Genomic DNA, 13078 nt, shown 5'->3' on the forward strand with positions numbered 1-13078 from the left:
TCTCCTTTTGAGCTTCCCAGTGGGCCTCTAATTTGGACTAGGGCTTTGCCTTTGGCCCAATTCTATGTTAGATAGATTTTTCTTTCTAAGTTATACCCTATTTTTTTAGGGACCTATGCACTTTTGTTTTGTTTTTGTGCCTATTTACTATGTATGTTCATAGTTCATAGGCTCGCTGAATATGTGAGCACTGGTTGTCTAATGGGTGGTGCTAGCATACCACGTCCTAAACTTGTCCTAGAGTTGGCAAGGGAAGGTATGTATCCGTGTCATTCTGGCTTGAGATGAATGAATGATTTGGTTCAAAAAAAAAAAAAAGTTCCGTTAAAAACTGACATATGCCTAGCATATGACTCATTTTTTATGGATAAATTTGTAAAATTACCTTCTTCTTTTTTTCTTTTTTTTGTAATATCACTTATTTTCATTTATATTGTTAACACGACTAGCCCGGATTTCACCTTGAAATCCGAACTAGCCCTGCGATACCCACCTTAGGAGAAATTTTACTGAAATTTCGGGGATATATGTCAAATGTTACCTATATATTCTATACCACTAGGACCAGGGCACATCCTTCTACAATTACTATTTGTCAGTAGCATATGCAGGAAATATTGAATTTGTAATTACAGATCCTAGTGTAAAATAATTGAATTCATGATTTAATCCATGTACTCTTAGCAAAAAAAAAAAAAAAATCAATTCATAGAAGCTCAGCCTTATTTGCATGATTTGTTCTAGGATTTGTCTTCAAATTATGAATAGTCCCAGGTTTTTCCACCCTTTTGGTCATTATAAGAATTGGAGTTAAGCACTCCTGCATACCTGCTAGTGATCAAGTCAGTTGATATGTTTTCAATGACAAATTAATTAGAAGTAAATTTCAAAAAGATTGAATACCGCCTATATAGATTCAAGTGTTCAAAATCAGTTCTGTTAAGTGAAATACTGCTACACTGCAAGCTATAGTTGGTTTGAAACTTGTGATGTGAATAGGAACCTCATGAATACTCCCTTTGAGGGTGAAGACTGACCTGCAGGCAAAGAAGGACAAGGAATAAGTTAACAAAAACAATAACAAGGCATTTGTTTCAACTTTGTTTAGATATAAGAAAGTGCCATTAGACGACATTATTTTCACAAGAAGAAGGAAAGGAAAGCAGCTGTCACATTTAGATGAAAACAAAACAAGAGCAATGCTTTGTTAAGTACAGATTTTCAAAACAAGAGCAATGATAGTTATAGGGCTATCTGCAGAGATCCAATCCCCCCCCCCCCCCCCCCCCCCCCCCAACAACAAAAGATTGTATCCTTGATGTGTTAGCTCTTAATTGTAATCCATGCTAAACTCTCAATAAAAGATCGTTCATTCATTCATTCAAAAATAAAATAAAAAATCAGTGCTCCCTTAATTGGAGAAAATGGTGCTTTGAAAAAACAATAGCTTCCATAAAATTATTCAAAAGATGCAACAGTCCTGACGCTAAACCTCACTATCTATACAAATTCAAATTCATAATAAACAAAAGGAGAGGACACCATTGTAGTCTTAAGTAGAAGCTGACACATGGTTTCACATGCATATTTACAATTGGGGTCTCCATTACGTGATGGAATGTAATACCCAACTGCGTAGCAAAGGATATGCTGAGCTTTAATTTGATTGGTACTTTCTGGTATTCTGATAGCTATAAATACCTATCCTCAATTGCTTCCACGCATCAATCTACAAGCAAAGAGATATAGAGGCAAAGACAAACAGAGAGAAAATGACTTGCTTCTTCTCAAAAGGGTCTATTCTAGTCATTCTCCTTTTAGCGATTTTCTTGGTTAGTGAAGCTCAGCAATGTCGTCCAAGCGGAAGAATCAGAGGAAGGAAGCCCCCTCCTGGACAATGTAACAAGGAGGATGACTCTGACTGCTGTAAAGCTGGAAAAATGTACCCAACCTACACTTGCTCACCACCAATGTCCGGTAACACCCAGGCATACCTCACTCTTAACAGCTTTGAGGCAGGTGGTGACGGAGGAGGCCCATCCGAATGTGACGGCAAGTATCACAATGACAACACTCCAGTTGTTGCATTATCCACCGGATGGTATAACGGTGGATCAAGGTGCCTTAACAACATCAGAATTAATGGTAATGGGCGTAGCGTGGTGGCCATGGTGGTGGATGAGTGTGACTCTACTGAGGGATGTGATGCAGACCATGATTATCAGCCTCCTTGTCCCAACAACATTGTTGATGCCTCCAAGGCTGTCTGGAAAGCCTTAGGTGTATCTGAGGACAACTGGGGTGGCTTGGATATCACATGGTCCGACGCTTAGTTACATTAGAGTTTCTCCAAGTTGTTGCTTATTTTCCTTCTTATTTGGGGTCTGATTCTTCTTATTTTGTTGTATATGTGTATCTATGTATGTGGGGATGTATGATAAGTACATTATTGAAAAGTAAATCTAGAAGACTTCTGTTTATGTGAACATAAATCTTCTGTGATATTTTACTCGAAAGGATCTTGTTGTGGAATATAGAACAACATCAAACATGGACTTGATTACTTCATTGTTCTCTAATCAAATTGATTGCCGGTAAGTCATCGAAGTTAATGCATCATATGTCCCTTTCTGAAACTCGCATATTCATTCACTAACAAGAACCCCTTTCTTTGTACAATTTGAGGAATTATATGTATGCTCAACAATCCAAACCCTTAAGATCATCCCACTACATGAATATTATATCCCTTATATACCCAGATCGATCACTTATTTCTCGAACTTAAATTTGAAAAATTGAGCGCATTATAAAAAATTCTCCTAGTTTGACTACAAAGAAAAATTGACAGGCGTGATTGCAACTCTTTTTTACTTTTTCTTCTAGAAGAACAACAATTTATTTCATCAAACTTAATTTACAATCAGTTTCAATTTAAGAACACTGAAACGTCATATAATGAGATTCTGACCAAAATGATATCTTTCAAATATTAAAGGTGCGTACATGTAACACCCAAACCACTGTCTTAAATAGGCACAGGTGAAACATAATCTGCGAGACAGCAGCTGCATAGACGACTCCTCCACCCACTTCCCCAAATCTCATCTTCTCCTCATTCCCCAATACAAATTTGCAGCACTCTAACGAGGATGAGAGATTGTCTTATACAGTGGCTTAGCCCATCCATTCTCAGCAGTCCCATGCTGCTGATCACAAAATGCCACAAGGAATATATCTCCCAAGGATATCTCCTAGGAAGTGCTATATTACCCAGTCAAATTGCTCGTGCCTCCTCTCTCCTCTAGCCACCAAATCCCATCTTACTAAGTTCTCTTTCTGTAAATGCAATTGCTTTCTGTTAGAATTGAGATTCAAAAGTTCCTTCAAAACTACCAATGGTCTACCCATGAGGTAGAACTACATGAAATATCAAATAAAATAATATATGTAGTACATGGATTGCAATGCACTTCCCATGTTAGTGGATGAAAAGATCTTGTTGCCACTATAGAAAATATTGTCAATTCTTGCCACATTACTAGCTTACGCGAGCGTAATGCTGCTACTTAAACAGGCCGAGAACTAGATGCAAGAAAGCTGATTTTCCCCACACATTTCCTTTAATATTTTTTCCCTAATATATGTTTCTAATCTTTGTTATAGCAAACAAGTCATTGAAAAAGAGAATGCACAGAACGGTGCACAAGATATCCACAAGCTGTAATTAACAAACCAGTAAAATATCAGATACAACAGCAACCAGGACTCCAAAACTTCAATATATGTTTCTAATTCAAGAGAAGCATATGCATTATCATCCTTCATGCCCAGTATAGAGTTAGAGCAAGACTTGTACTATTACTATTCCAAAACAAAGAAAAATTGTAAAATATGTCACAGACAATGAATTCTTGCCAATACAATGGTAGTTCAGAGATCCAAAATTATTATAAACTTGTTCTTCAACAATTATTCAAACACAAGAAGCATGTGCATTACCATATCTTTCTAATTTTAAAAAAGCATGTGCATTACCATCATTATACATTATCGTTCATTCCATGTAACAGACTTAGACTAGTACTTCTACTATTCCAAAATGCAGAAAGATTGTAATAAAGTCAGACTCAGTAAAGACTAGCCAATGAATGGTAGTTCAGAGATTCAAAATTATTATAACTTCTAAGTCAAGCTTCAATTAGTATTCCTATAAATAACGATCAAACGCAACAGCCATATTTATTAAGAAAAAAGAAAACAGTGCATCAATAATGAGCAAAACAAAGAGTTTGTGGGACTTGACCATAGAACTTAAAGACGTTACAAATCTTACTAAATGGTGTTTAGTTTTGCTAGTTAATGAGTATCATACATGCACAAACAATTAATCTTTTTTCTTTTTCTTAATGTAAGAAGCACTCAAAAGAACTCATGATTCATGAAATTGTGATACACCAGACGTATTGCTGGAACTTTAATATTTCTCCTTTAGTTCTTTACTCTATCTCTCTTTATCACCACCCCTTGTCCTTTTCCCTTCGGGTGTTCTTTGTGTTCTTTTCAAGAACAAGATCAGTTTCAGGTCTTTTATAAATTTCAGACCCACTATTATATACTATCTATTTGATAAATTACAAATTAAATAGAGCAAAGACAAAAGAGAAACAAAGTTAATTTGTTACCTTGTGACCTTTACAGAAGGAGAAAATGAGTCCTGTCCTTCCTTACTCCCTAATTCCCACTCTGCTATCAGTCCGTGACTGCCTCCACATTCAATGTCAGTAACTGTGCTGCTGCCCAAATCATTGTTGCAGCCTCATAACCACTGAACTCTTCATCCAATTTTCCATCAGCCTCTTATCTGAAAAGGATTTCATAAATTAGATGCCTCCTAATTACCCTTCAAAGTTTACTTAATGCCTGGATTTTCTACTGAATCTGAACATCAGGACACAAAACTAGTATCCAGCATAGGTCCTTTTTATCTTTGGGTGGTGGTTCAAATCCTAGATATATTGCAAACCACAGAAAAATCTTAATAAAGCCACAATCAAGAAAGAGTTGCAATTTGAGTGGTGTTTCAGAGGTCCACAATCATGGAAAACTTGAATTATGATTCATGGCTTGAAAAAAGGTTGTTTTTGTAAAGTAATACAACCACCATAACTATTCCCAGAAAACCACTCCCTTGTTAAGGAGTAAAGGAGCACAACCAAAGAGGAGTTGCTGGCCTTTGAAAAGTAGAGGACCTAAAATGATGATGGACAGAAAAACCAAGTTTGTGTCCTTTATTGTATTATTTTATTTTTTCATTATCTGAATTGAGCAGCAAACACATGGTATACAGACACAAAACAAAACTTAGTTTGTATTAATAAATATATATGATAATTCATAAAAATCTGTACACTAGAAGTAGCTGGAACTTCAATATCACGTTGTTAGTTCTCTTTCCCCCCCCCCGCGGGGCCGGGCCTGTCTCTGGTTTTCCAGTTTCTTCAGATGTTGATTAAACAAAACACAAAAAAACGGGCTAGGCACACACTAAACAATGCAACTGCCTATTTGATAACCAAATCTAGCTAACGATAAAAGATACAAAAGATAAAGAGTTATGTTTAGTTACCTTCTGGCCACTTGACAATGCAAACATAGTCCATTTACTTGGCCAGCTCCACATTCAATAAAGCCACCAATGCTACTGTCCAAATCTTCCTGACCAATGCTACTGTCCAAATCTTCCTGGCTCATTGCTACTCACTTATTTATCTATTTTGCCAAAAGACCTGTCCAGCATCCTATTCCAATCAATCAGTCACCTGAAAACAGATCTGAAAGATCAGATCCCATATCTGAAACACTCTTGCAGCACATAATTATTAGAATGTTCTTTCAAAGCAGAAGAAAGTATGGTATCCAGATGCGTTAATTTCAAACTGCATTTGCAATAGCCCATTCTTTTTCTTTCTTTTATTCCTATAAGCTGCTGCACATAAGAGTAACATAAACTTCAGTTGAAGCATACCTAGTGTTGGTTTCTTCTCAGGAGACCACTTGCAGTTTATACTCCCAAGCAAACTGTTTGGACATGTTTCACTCTAAACACAATATCCACCATTTAATTCCTCTATCTCTATGGTATTTTGGATAGAAATGGAAACTTGGAGGGGAAGTTAAAGAGAGAACAAGAATTAGCGCTGTAAAGAGTTTTTCTACTCTCTCATCTTCTCTCCTCCAATCCATGTAGTAGTGGATTAATTGAAGTTTGGGGCTTGAAGGTAGAATTATTACAAGTATCTCAACTGTGCATCCCTCCTCCTTTCCTTACCTTCATAACATTACAAAGAATGGTTCCTTCTACGTCTTCCCCACCCCATAGCTATTCCCTTTAACAAATATAGGATTAGAGCTTAGATCTTCTTTATGGAATTCAAGTATGCCCCCGATATAGCGTTTCCTAGTTTGGTGAGGAAACAGTTCTCACAATCACTAGAAGGCATGAGAGGCGATGCCACAGCAATAAGAATAAAATTTTCCCCATTTCCCACATCTATTTCGTACAAGTCATTAAAAACATCTCGAAACTCATGGACCAATGTCTTGTAAAATGATGTATTTGGAGGAATCACATTTATAGCTAGGATTCCATTATCACAGAGAATTGATCTGGCTGACAAAAGGACAGGCTTCCTAACAAACTCCAATGGCGGAGCAATTAGACCATCCCTAGCATCACTTGAATCCAAATCAACCAAAATCACATCAAACTTAGTATTAACATCATTGCCTCTGCCCACGTCACAGCCAACCTCTACCTCGCAGGCACCAGCAAGTTTCTCTATAAATTCCAATGCATCTCCAACACAAACTTTGATGTGCTCACCATCTTCCAGCCCAAAATACCGCCTAGAAACACTTAGCACCTCCTCATCGGCTTCCACACCCACAACCTGAAAACCCAATTGGGTTCTCATGAAACCAAGCAAAGCCCCACCCCCAACTCCTAAACACAAAGCTTTTGGCCTTACCCCACTTCGAATCCGACCCTCAATATAAGGAGCAGCCAGGCTAAGACTTGCCACCATAGGAACCAAATAAGAGTGCACTAAAACACTATCATCGAGCCTAAACTCAACTTGTCCAATTCCTACACAATCCAAACCAAAACCCATTTTGGGAACAATACGCACCTCCGTCTGAATCAAATTGGGCATTCTTTTAAATCTCAAACGCCTCCTGAACTCCCTCTTCGAAACCTCACCACCACAGTCAATCTCCACATCCTCCACCACCATTTCACCAACCAAACACCCAACACACTTCTCCAAAACCAAACTAGAAATCAAATTATCTTCGTAACTCAAAATGGGTATCTCAGGAATGCCGTGTTTAAAGCAGGACTTGGGAGATAAAGCAAGGAAGAGAGGTTTCAGGCTCACCGCGAGTTCGTCGTCACACGACGTGTCGTCGTCTTTGAGCGGCCGGCGGTAGATTGGGGGCGAGTGGTGAGAGCTGTCGCCGATGAGGATCAGGCGGGAGATGCCGGGGGAGCTGAGGAGGTGGTGGAGATGGCCGGAGTGGGTGGAGAATATCCAGTCGGAGTGGCGGTGTTTGGGGACGAGCATTGCGGCGACTCGGGGTGGGTCGGCGGGGGGTTGGAAAGGAGAGTCGAGAACGGCGACGCGGAGGAGTGAGGTGGTGGTGGAGTCGCAAGGGTTTGGGAAAGTGAAGGTAGTGAAACGAGATGGGTTTATCATTTCGAAAGTCGTCTCATCGAGGATAGCCATTTCTGGGGGAAATTGGATTTTTGATCCAAGAGAGTCTCAAGTTTCTTTCGTGGGGGAGCTCTTTATATGGTGTGGGTAGGTTTAGTGCATTTTGCTCGATTGGTTTTAGGGGCTTGCCCAACTTATAATTGTGTTCTTACTTGTCACTAACATCGTATAAATATTCGTGTGGGCTTATTTTGTTACTTGTTAGGTACTCGCTTGACTGATAATAATTTGAGTTGACCAACAAAAGTTTATAACAATTCAAGTTTTTCATTCATTGAGATGAACTAATTATATACCCACATGATTATAGTTAAGCATCAAAAAAATGAAAAACCCTAGCGAGAGAAAAAACTCTCGACTTCTAAGCGCCGCCGGCACCAGGCGTCACCAATGGGATTCCCCAGCACCTTCCCACCAGAGGTCGCTCCAGCGGCCGGCCATGGCGGAGGCCGCTATCCCGCCTACCGGTTTCGAGCCATTTTCAAGCCTTAATCAATATGTTCTCCGATGCGGGGATTTTCTGCTGCAGTGGTTGAAGATGATGATTGGGCTGGGCGACTTCTGGCCACGGCCTAAGCGTGGGCGTCTCCGGCGACGTCCTCGTTTTCTGGTGAGTTTGTTCTGGATCGGGTGGATCTTGGCCTCAGTTTCGAGACTGCTGGCATTGCTCACAGCTATGGGGATGGTCGGTGTTAGTCTCCTACCGCTGGGGCTGGCGAAGGTGTTTCAGGGAGGTGGTGGATCTCTGAGTTGGCGGTCGGGAAGATTGAAGACAGCGCCGGGCGGGAGGCTGCCGCGATGGGTGTCTAGATCTTTCTGGGCTACCTGGCTTTCAGACTATCTTCAGGCCCATCTCACCGATTTGGTAGGCCAGCTCTATCCATGGGTGTGGATTTGGGACCCAGGGGACCTTGTACTGGGTCTTTTGCTTAACTGTGCCATTTTCATTCCTCTGGGTGTGCTGTTATTACTCGCAAGTAGACTGTTCATTCCTAAATTCTACAAGAAGTCTCAGTATAATTACATTGTGAGTACCACAATTGAGTGCCTTAGCGAGCAGTGTTCTTTATGCTGGGATGAGTCTAGTATTGATTGGTCTGCCGATCCTTTACATGCCCAGATTGCGGATTCTGATGGTTGGATCTACAAATCTCAAGGTCGTGACAATAGTTTTGTTGTTGGTAATTATCTTGAGGAGGCTGGAGATTTACCTTCAGTTTATGCTAGGTTCTCTAGGAAAGTTTTAGAGCATTGTTTTATTGTACAAGGACAATTGGTTGGTGTAGTACACTTTCTGGTTTGTCCTACCTTAGCTCTGGGGTCAAGCAATTTCTGGCCTTTGTATGCTCCCTATTGGGATGCCCTCATGAGCGATTTCAATCGCTAATTCAATGAATTTTCCTTCCTTCAAAAAAAAAAAATTCAAGTTTTTCATTCTATTGATCAAATGTGATAATTTTGCAAAAGAATATTTCACACCCTTTTAAATAACCATAAAGGCTCATGAAAGAACATAGAAAAACAAAAAAGAGTACAGAGAAGCAAGTCTTAACATAATCCCCAAACTAAAAGTCAAACTCTATCTCTATGGATACTAATACTATGTTATCACCCTCAAATTGAACAAGCTCAACGGAGGTGGTCATGCCTTGTAGGTTCAAGTAGAAAGCTTCTTCTTAGGAGAGGACCTCGTTTAAACCTTTTGCCAAGGAAGCTGAAAGGGAGTTTGCAGCAATAGGCTCCTTTGGTTTGTTTTTCGCTTCGACAAGTCTTCTTTTAGCCTTCTTTCCAGTTGAAAGCTCAATAGCAGGCCTAATCTTTCCGTCGTCACTTTTTCAAGATTATGTAAGACGACAGGAGTGGAACGAGTATGAACCTGTATTACAGTTACATCAAAATCCACACAACCCTTTCTCCCAAAATGACCCCTCTTTAGAGAAATGTTGTTTCCTTAGGACAGAGTCCCAAGTGCCATCAATATTATGAGAACTAGATAATCTAGGAAAGATAGGCTTCCATCGGGTGTCAAAGAGGTAGGGTCCATCGGTAAAGGCGGAACAGCCGTATGAGGAGAGGAAAGACCAGTGTAGTATGAGCTCGAGATTTAAACACATATCGAGGACCAAGAAAGACCCAATCCGAGAAACAAAGCAAAGTCATGGGTCGTTAGAGTTCGAAGTATAGGCGACGCAAGCGAAAGCCTTACCACCATTGGGCATGCATACGAACTCCAATTTTAATGTTCTTCGTGTTTACATACTTTAACGTGTTCTACAACTTTCATGAAGAATGAAGAAAGATTTATAAAAAAGTGAATTGAAGAAAAATTCTAGGACCCTTAAGCGTGTTAAATTAAACTCAAAAGTGGAGATTTTTGTCGTTTTCCATCTAAAGTGGAGATTTTTGTTGTTTTCCAAGTATGAGGCGTAACAATAAAAACACGTTTAAATAAACTGAAAATATAATCACCTATTATTTTATTTTGTATTTTAAAATGTGGTTCTGGCTCTCTCCAAAACCTAGCCGCTGGGGCTATGGTTCTCTAATCCGGCGACCGATTCCGGTCTCCATCCTAAGTGGGGATTTGTTCTCCACACTCTATGGTTTTTGCATCTAGTCTCCAACGCAGGCTTTTTCTGACGACCTCTTAGCCTTGTCAACGCGATGCGATCAGGGTATCACCACCATATCTCCTTGGTGTGAAATTGAAGATGATAGTGATCGCCGAACAGATCTGATTGAGATCGGTGATTGGCGTGTGTGGATGTCTGGCTTTCGAATTCGACCACGGAGGGGACGACTCAAACCCTTATTCGATTAAATTGTGTGGGCTGACATGATGAATACGAAGGCGATTTGGAATCGATCTAGATGGTTTTCTGGGTGAGAGGTCTGGCGGTCAGAGGCTAGGCTTGACTTGGATTAAGGCTGAATCGGGAGATAAACAATGGCAGGCCGGCTTGGCGCTGGGTCTGAAGTGGATTGCAGGCCAGAAGTGGCTAGGCGAATCAATGTCAGCTTTGAAAGGGTCTGTTAGAGTCTTCCACCGTACTGTCACTGTGATCGAAGGCATTCGATCCCATAGAGCAGCGACAGCAGGCACAGCTCTCCGATCAGAGCATAAGGTGGCGATAAGGATGGCAATGGGGCGGGTTGGGGATGGGGATCACAATACCATCCCCATTCCCGAGGTCATTCTCCACCCTCATCCCCGCCCCAATCCCCAATGAAAATCTAACAGGGATTCCCCGTCCCCATCCCCACTGGGGACTAAGCCTCCAAACCCGCTCCAATTCCCCAATAAAAATTTAATGAATAAAATATTTTTTTCTCATATTACTTTTTTTAAAATCAAAATCTACAACAAATAAAATTAAAACATGATTAAATTCATAAATCATAATTCAGTGAGTGCAAAAGTAAAAAACTATTAAAGTAAAAGTGTAGCCATTAAAATAAAGTAATAAATGTATATATTTGTGATTTATATTATAAAAAATAAATTATATATATATATATATATATATATATATATATATATATATATATATTATTAGGGCGGGTTTGGGGATAGGATCATAATACCATCCCCGCCCTATCCCCAATTTTAGATAACGGGGATTGGGGATCCCCATCCCCATTCTCCATTTGTCCCTGAATTCCCTTCCCATTAGGGGCGGGTATCCAATGGAGCTCCGCCCCGCTGGGGATTTTTGCCATCCCTAGGTGGCGAAGTCGTTGATGGCGGAGGATATAATGGTCGCTGGTGAGAAGATCCCTACTTCTGGTGGGGTGTCCAAATCATTTAGGTGGCCCATTTCTTGTGGGTGGCCTAAATCAAACAGGCCTGCTATTTCCTTCGTACGTAGTTGGACATGTTGTTTGGTTTTGGACCCAAGGGTGGCCCAAATTGATAAGCCTGGGTGCTTTAGGGTTTCGTATTTGGCACCCCGGAGAATTTTGTCACTTCACTAATGGGCTCGGTTTCTTCAGAGTTTCGTCTTTGGAATCTAGGAGGATTGACTCAGAAAATCACATTTACAGTCTTTCCAAACCTCCTAGCCCAAATGTTAAGGTAAGGAGAAAATTTAAGTTTAGTTTTTACTTTCTGATTTACCATGTTTTGTTTTCATAGTTCTTAGGCTCGCTTTAAAATAAGTGAGCACTGATTGTCTAATGGGTGGTGCTAGCATACCACGTCCTAAACTTGCCCTAGAGTTGGCAAGGGAATGTATGTATCCATGCCATTCTGGCTTGTGATGAATGGAATTGATTCCCTGATTCAAAAAAAAAATATATATATATATATATATATATATATATATATATATATATATAAATAATCACCTAGCCTAAGATGAGCCACGTTTTTGTTTTTGTTTTTGTTTTTTTTTTTTTTTTGTCAGGAAAGATGGTCACATTTAGAATTTTACTAATAGGAAAAAAAAAATGAAAATATTCAGAAACCTATAGAAAAAAAAATCATCAAACCAAAACAACATTCCTTTGAAAACAAAATTAATCTCTAATACCACAATATTATTCAATAAAGTTCTCATTCTCAAAAAAAAAAAAAAAAACCACAATAAAAGAAATAAAAGTTGCACATGTGTGAAGTGGCTAGTATTTATAGTGGGAAAAGCAAAAGGAAACTAAACTTTTTTTGAATCAAACCCAAGGGGTATCAATATATTCATCACAAGGGGTATCAAAATAGGCCGTTACATACCCTTTTGCTACCATCTATAGACAGACAAAAAGATAGTGGTAATACCCACATCGGTACATAGACAATAGACTCACTCATTAAACATTCAAATATGTAGACATAGAGAGATTCCTCCTTTGATACTACTCTAGAGGCACTAGGGGTACATAGCAAACCTAAAATAAAAAGACATAGGTGCACAAAATTCCATAGCTTTCCTTAATAAGGTAGGAAATTAGTGTAAAATAACAATTGGAAAAAAAAAAACGACTAAAAAACTGGTAACCTAGTGGAATCCAACAAGGAAGAGCCCAAACCCACAGCTCAACAGAACTGGCCCGAAACCAGGCCCAGCCATGTTCCCTCTACACAGACCATCGTACAATAGCAGCACATCCCTACTATGCCATCTCCTCCGCTGCCACTGCGAAACCAGGACCCGCCTTCACCAAATCAGAACTCCATCAACTATCAGGATCACGAACGATGGAAACATCCAGTAGATCTACATGGGTTCAATCATCAGGACAACCAGACGCCGTAGAAACTAGAGTCGTCGTCGCACATGGAAGATGAAGAATGACCCTCGTGA

The 13078-nt window shown here is 39.7% G+C and overlaps 2 protein-coding genes across 4 annotated transcripts; one reads left to right on the forward strand and one right to left on the reverse strand.

The window, feature by feature from the left end:
• Nucleotides 1-1717: 1717 nt before the first annotated feature.
• Nucleotides 1718-2563, forward strand: LOC133717203 (putative ripening-related protein 1). The gene has a single exon (XM_062143876.1). It carries the CDS (start codon nucleotides 1773-1775, stop codon nucleotides 2331-2333), a length of 561 nt encoding a protein of 186 aa, XP_061999860.1. The 5' UTR covers nucleotides 1718-1772; the 3' UTR covers nucleotides 2334-2563.
• A 212-nt stretch (nucleotides 2564-2775) lies between these two features.
• LOC133715822 (uncharacterized) lies at nucleotides 2776-7878 on the reverse strand. 3 transcript variants are annotated; one of them, XM_062142485.1, is made up of 4 exons: nucleotides 6029-7878; nucleotides 5630-5789; nucleotides 4686-4864; nucleotides 2776-3339 (listed from the first exon to the last, which is right to left on the reverse strand). In XM_062142485.1, the coding sequence occupies exon 1, from the start codon at nucleotides 7788-7790 to the stop codon at nucleotides 6414-6416; it is 1377 nt and encodes a 458-aa protein (XP_061998469.1). In that variant the 5' UTR covers nucleotides 7791-7878; the 3' UTR covers nucleotides 2776-3339; nucleotides 4686-4864; nucleotides 5630-5789; nucleotides 6029-6413. The 3 variants fall into 3 exon arrangements, with proteins under 3 accessions (XP_061998469.1, XP_061998468.1, XP_061998467.1); XM_062142484.1 differs by having other exon boundaries at nucleotides 5630-5801; XM_062142483.1 differs by having other exon boundaries at nucleotides 2777-3339; nucleotides 5630-5822.
• Nucleotides 7879-13078: the final 5200 nt, after the last annotated feature.

Source organism: Rosa rugosa, chromosome 6 (genome assembly GCF_958449725.1).
Source record: "Rosa rugosa chromosome 6, drRosRugo1.1, whole genome shotgun sequence".
Taxonomy (NCBI): Eukaryota; Viridiplantae; Streptophyta; class Magnoliopsida; order Rosales; family Rosaceae; genus Rosa; species Rosa rugosa.

Bases quoted from the DNA above. Each gene is read 5' to 3' on its own strand.
- LOC133717203 (XM_062143876.1), top strand. From the start codon at position 1,773: ATGACTTGCTTCTTCTCAAAAGGGTCTATTCTAGTCATTCTCCTTTTA.
- LOC133715822 (XM_062142485.1), bottom strand. From the start codon at position 7,790: ATGGCTATCCTCGATGAGACGACTTTCGAAATGATAAACCCATCTCGT.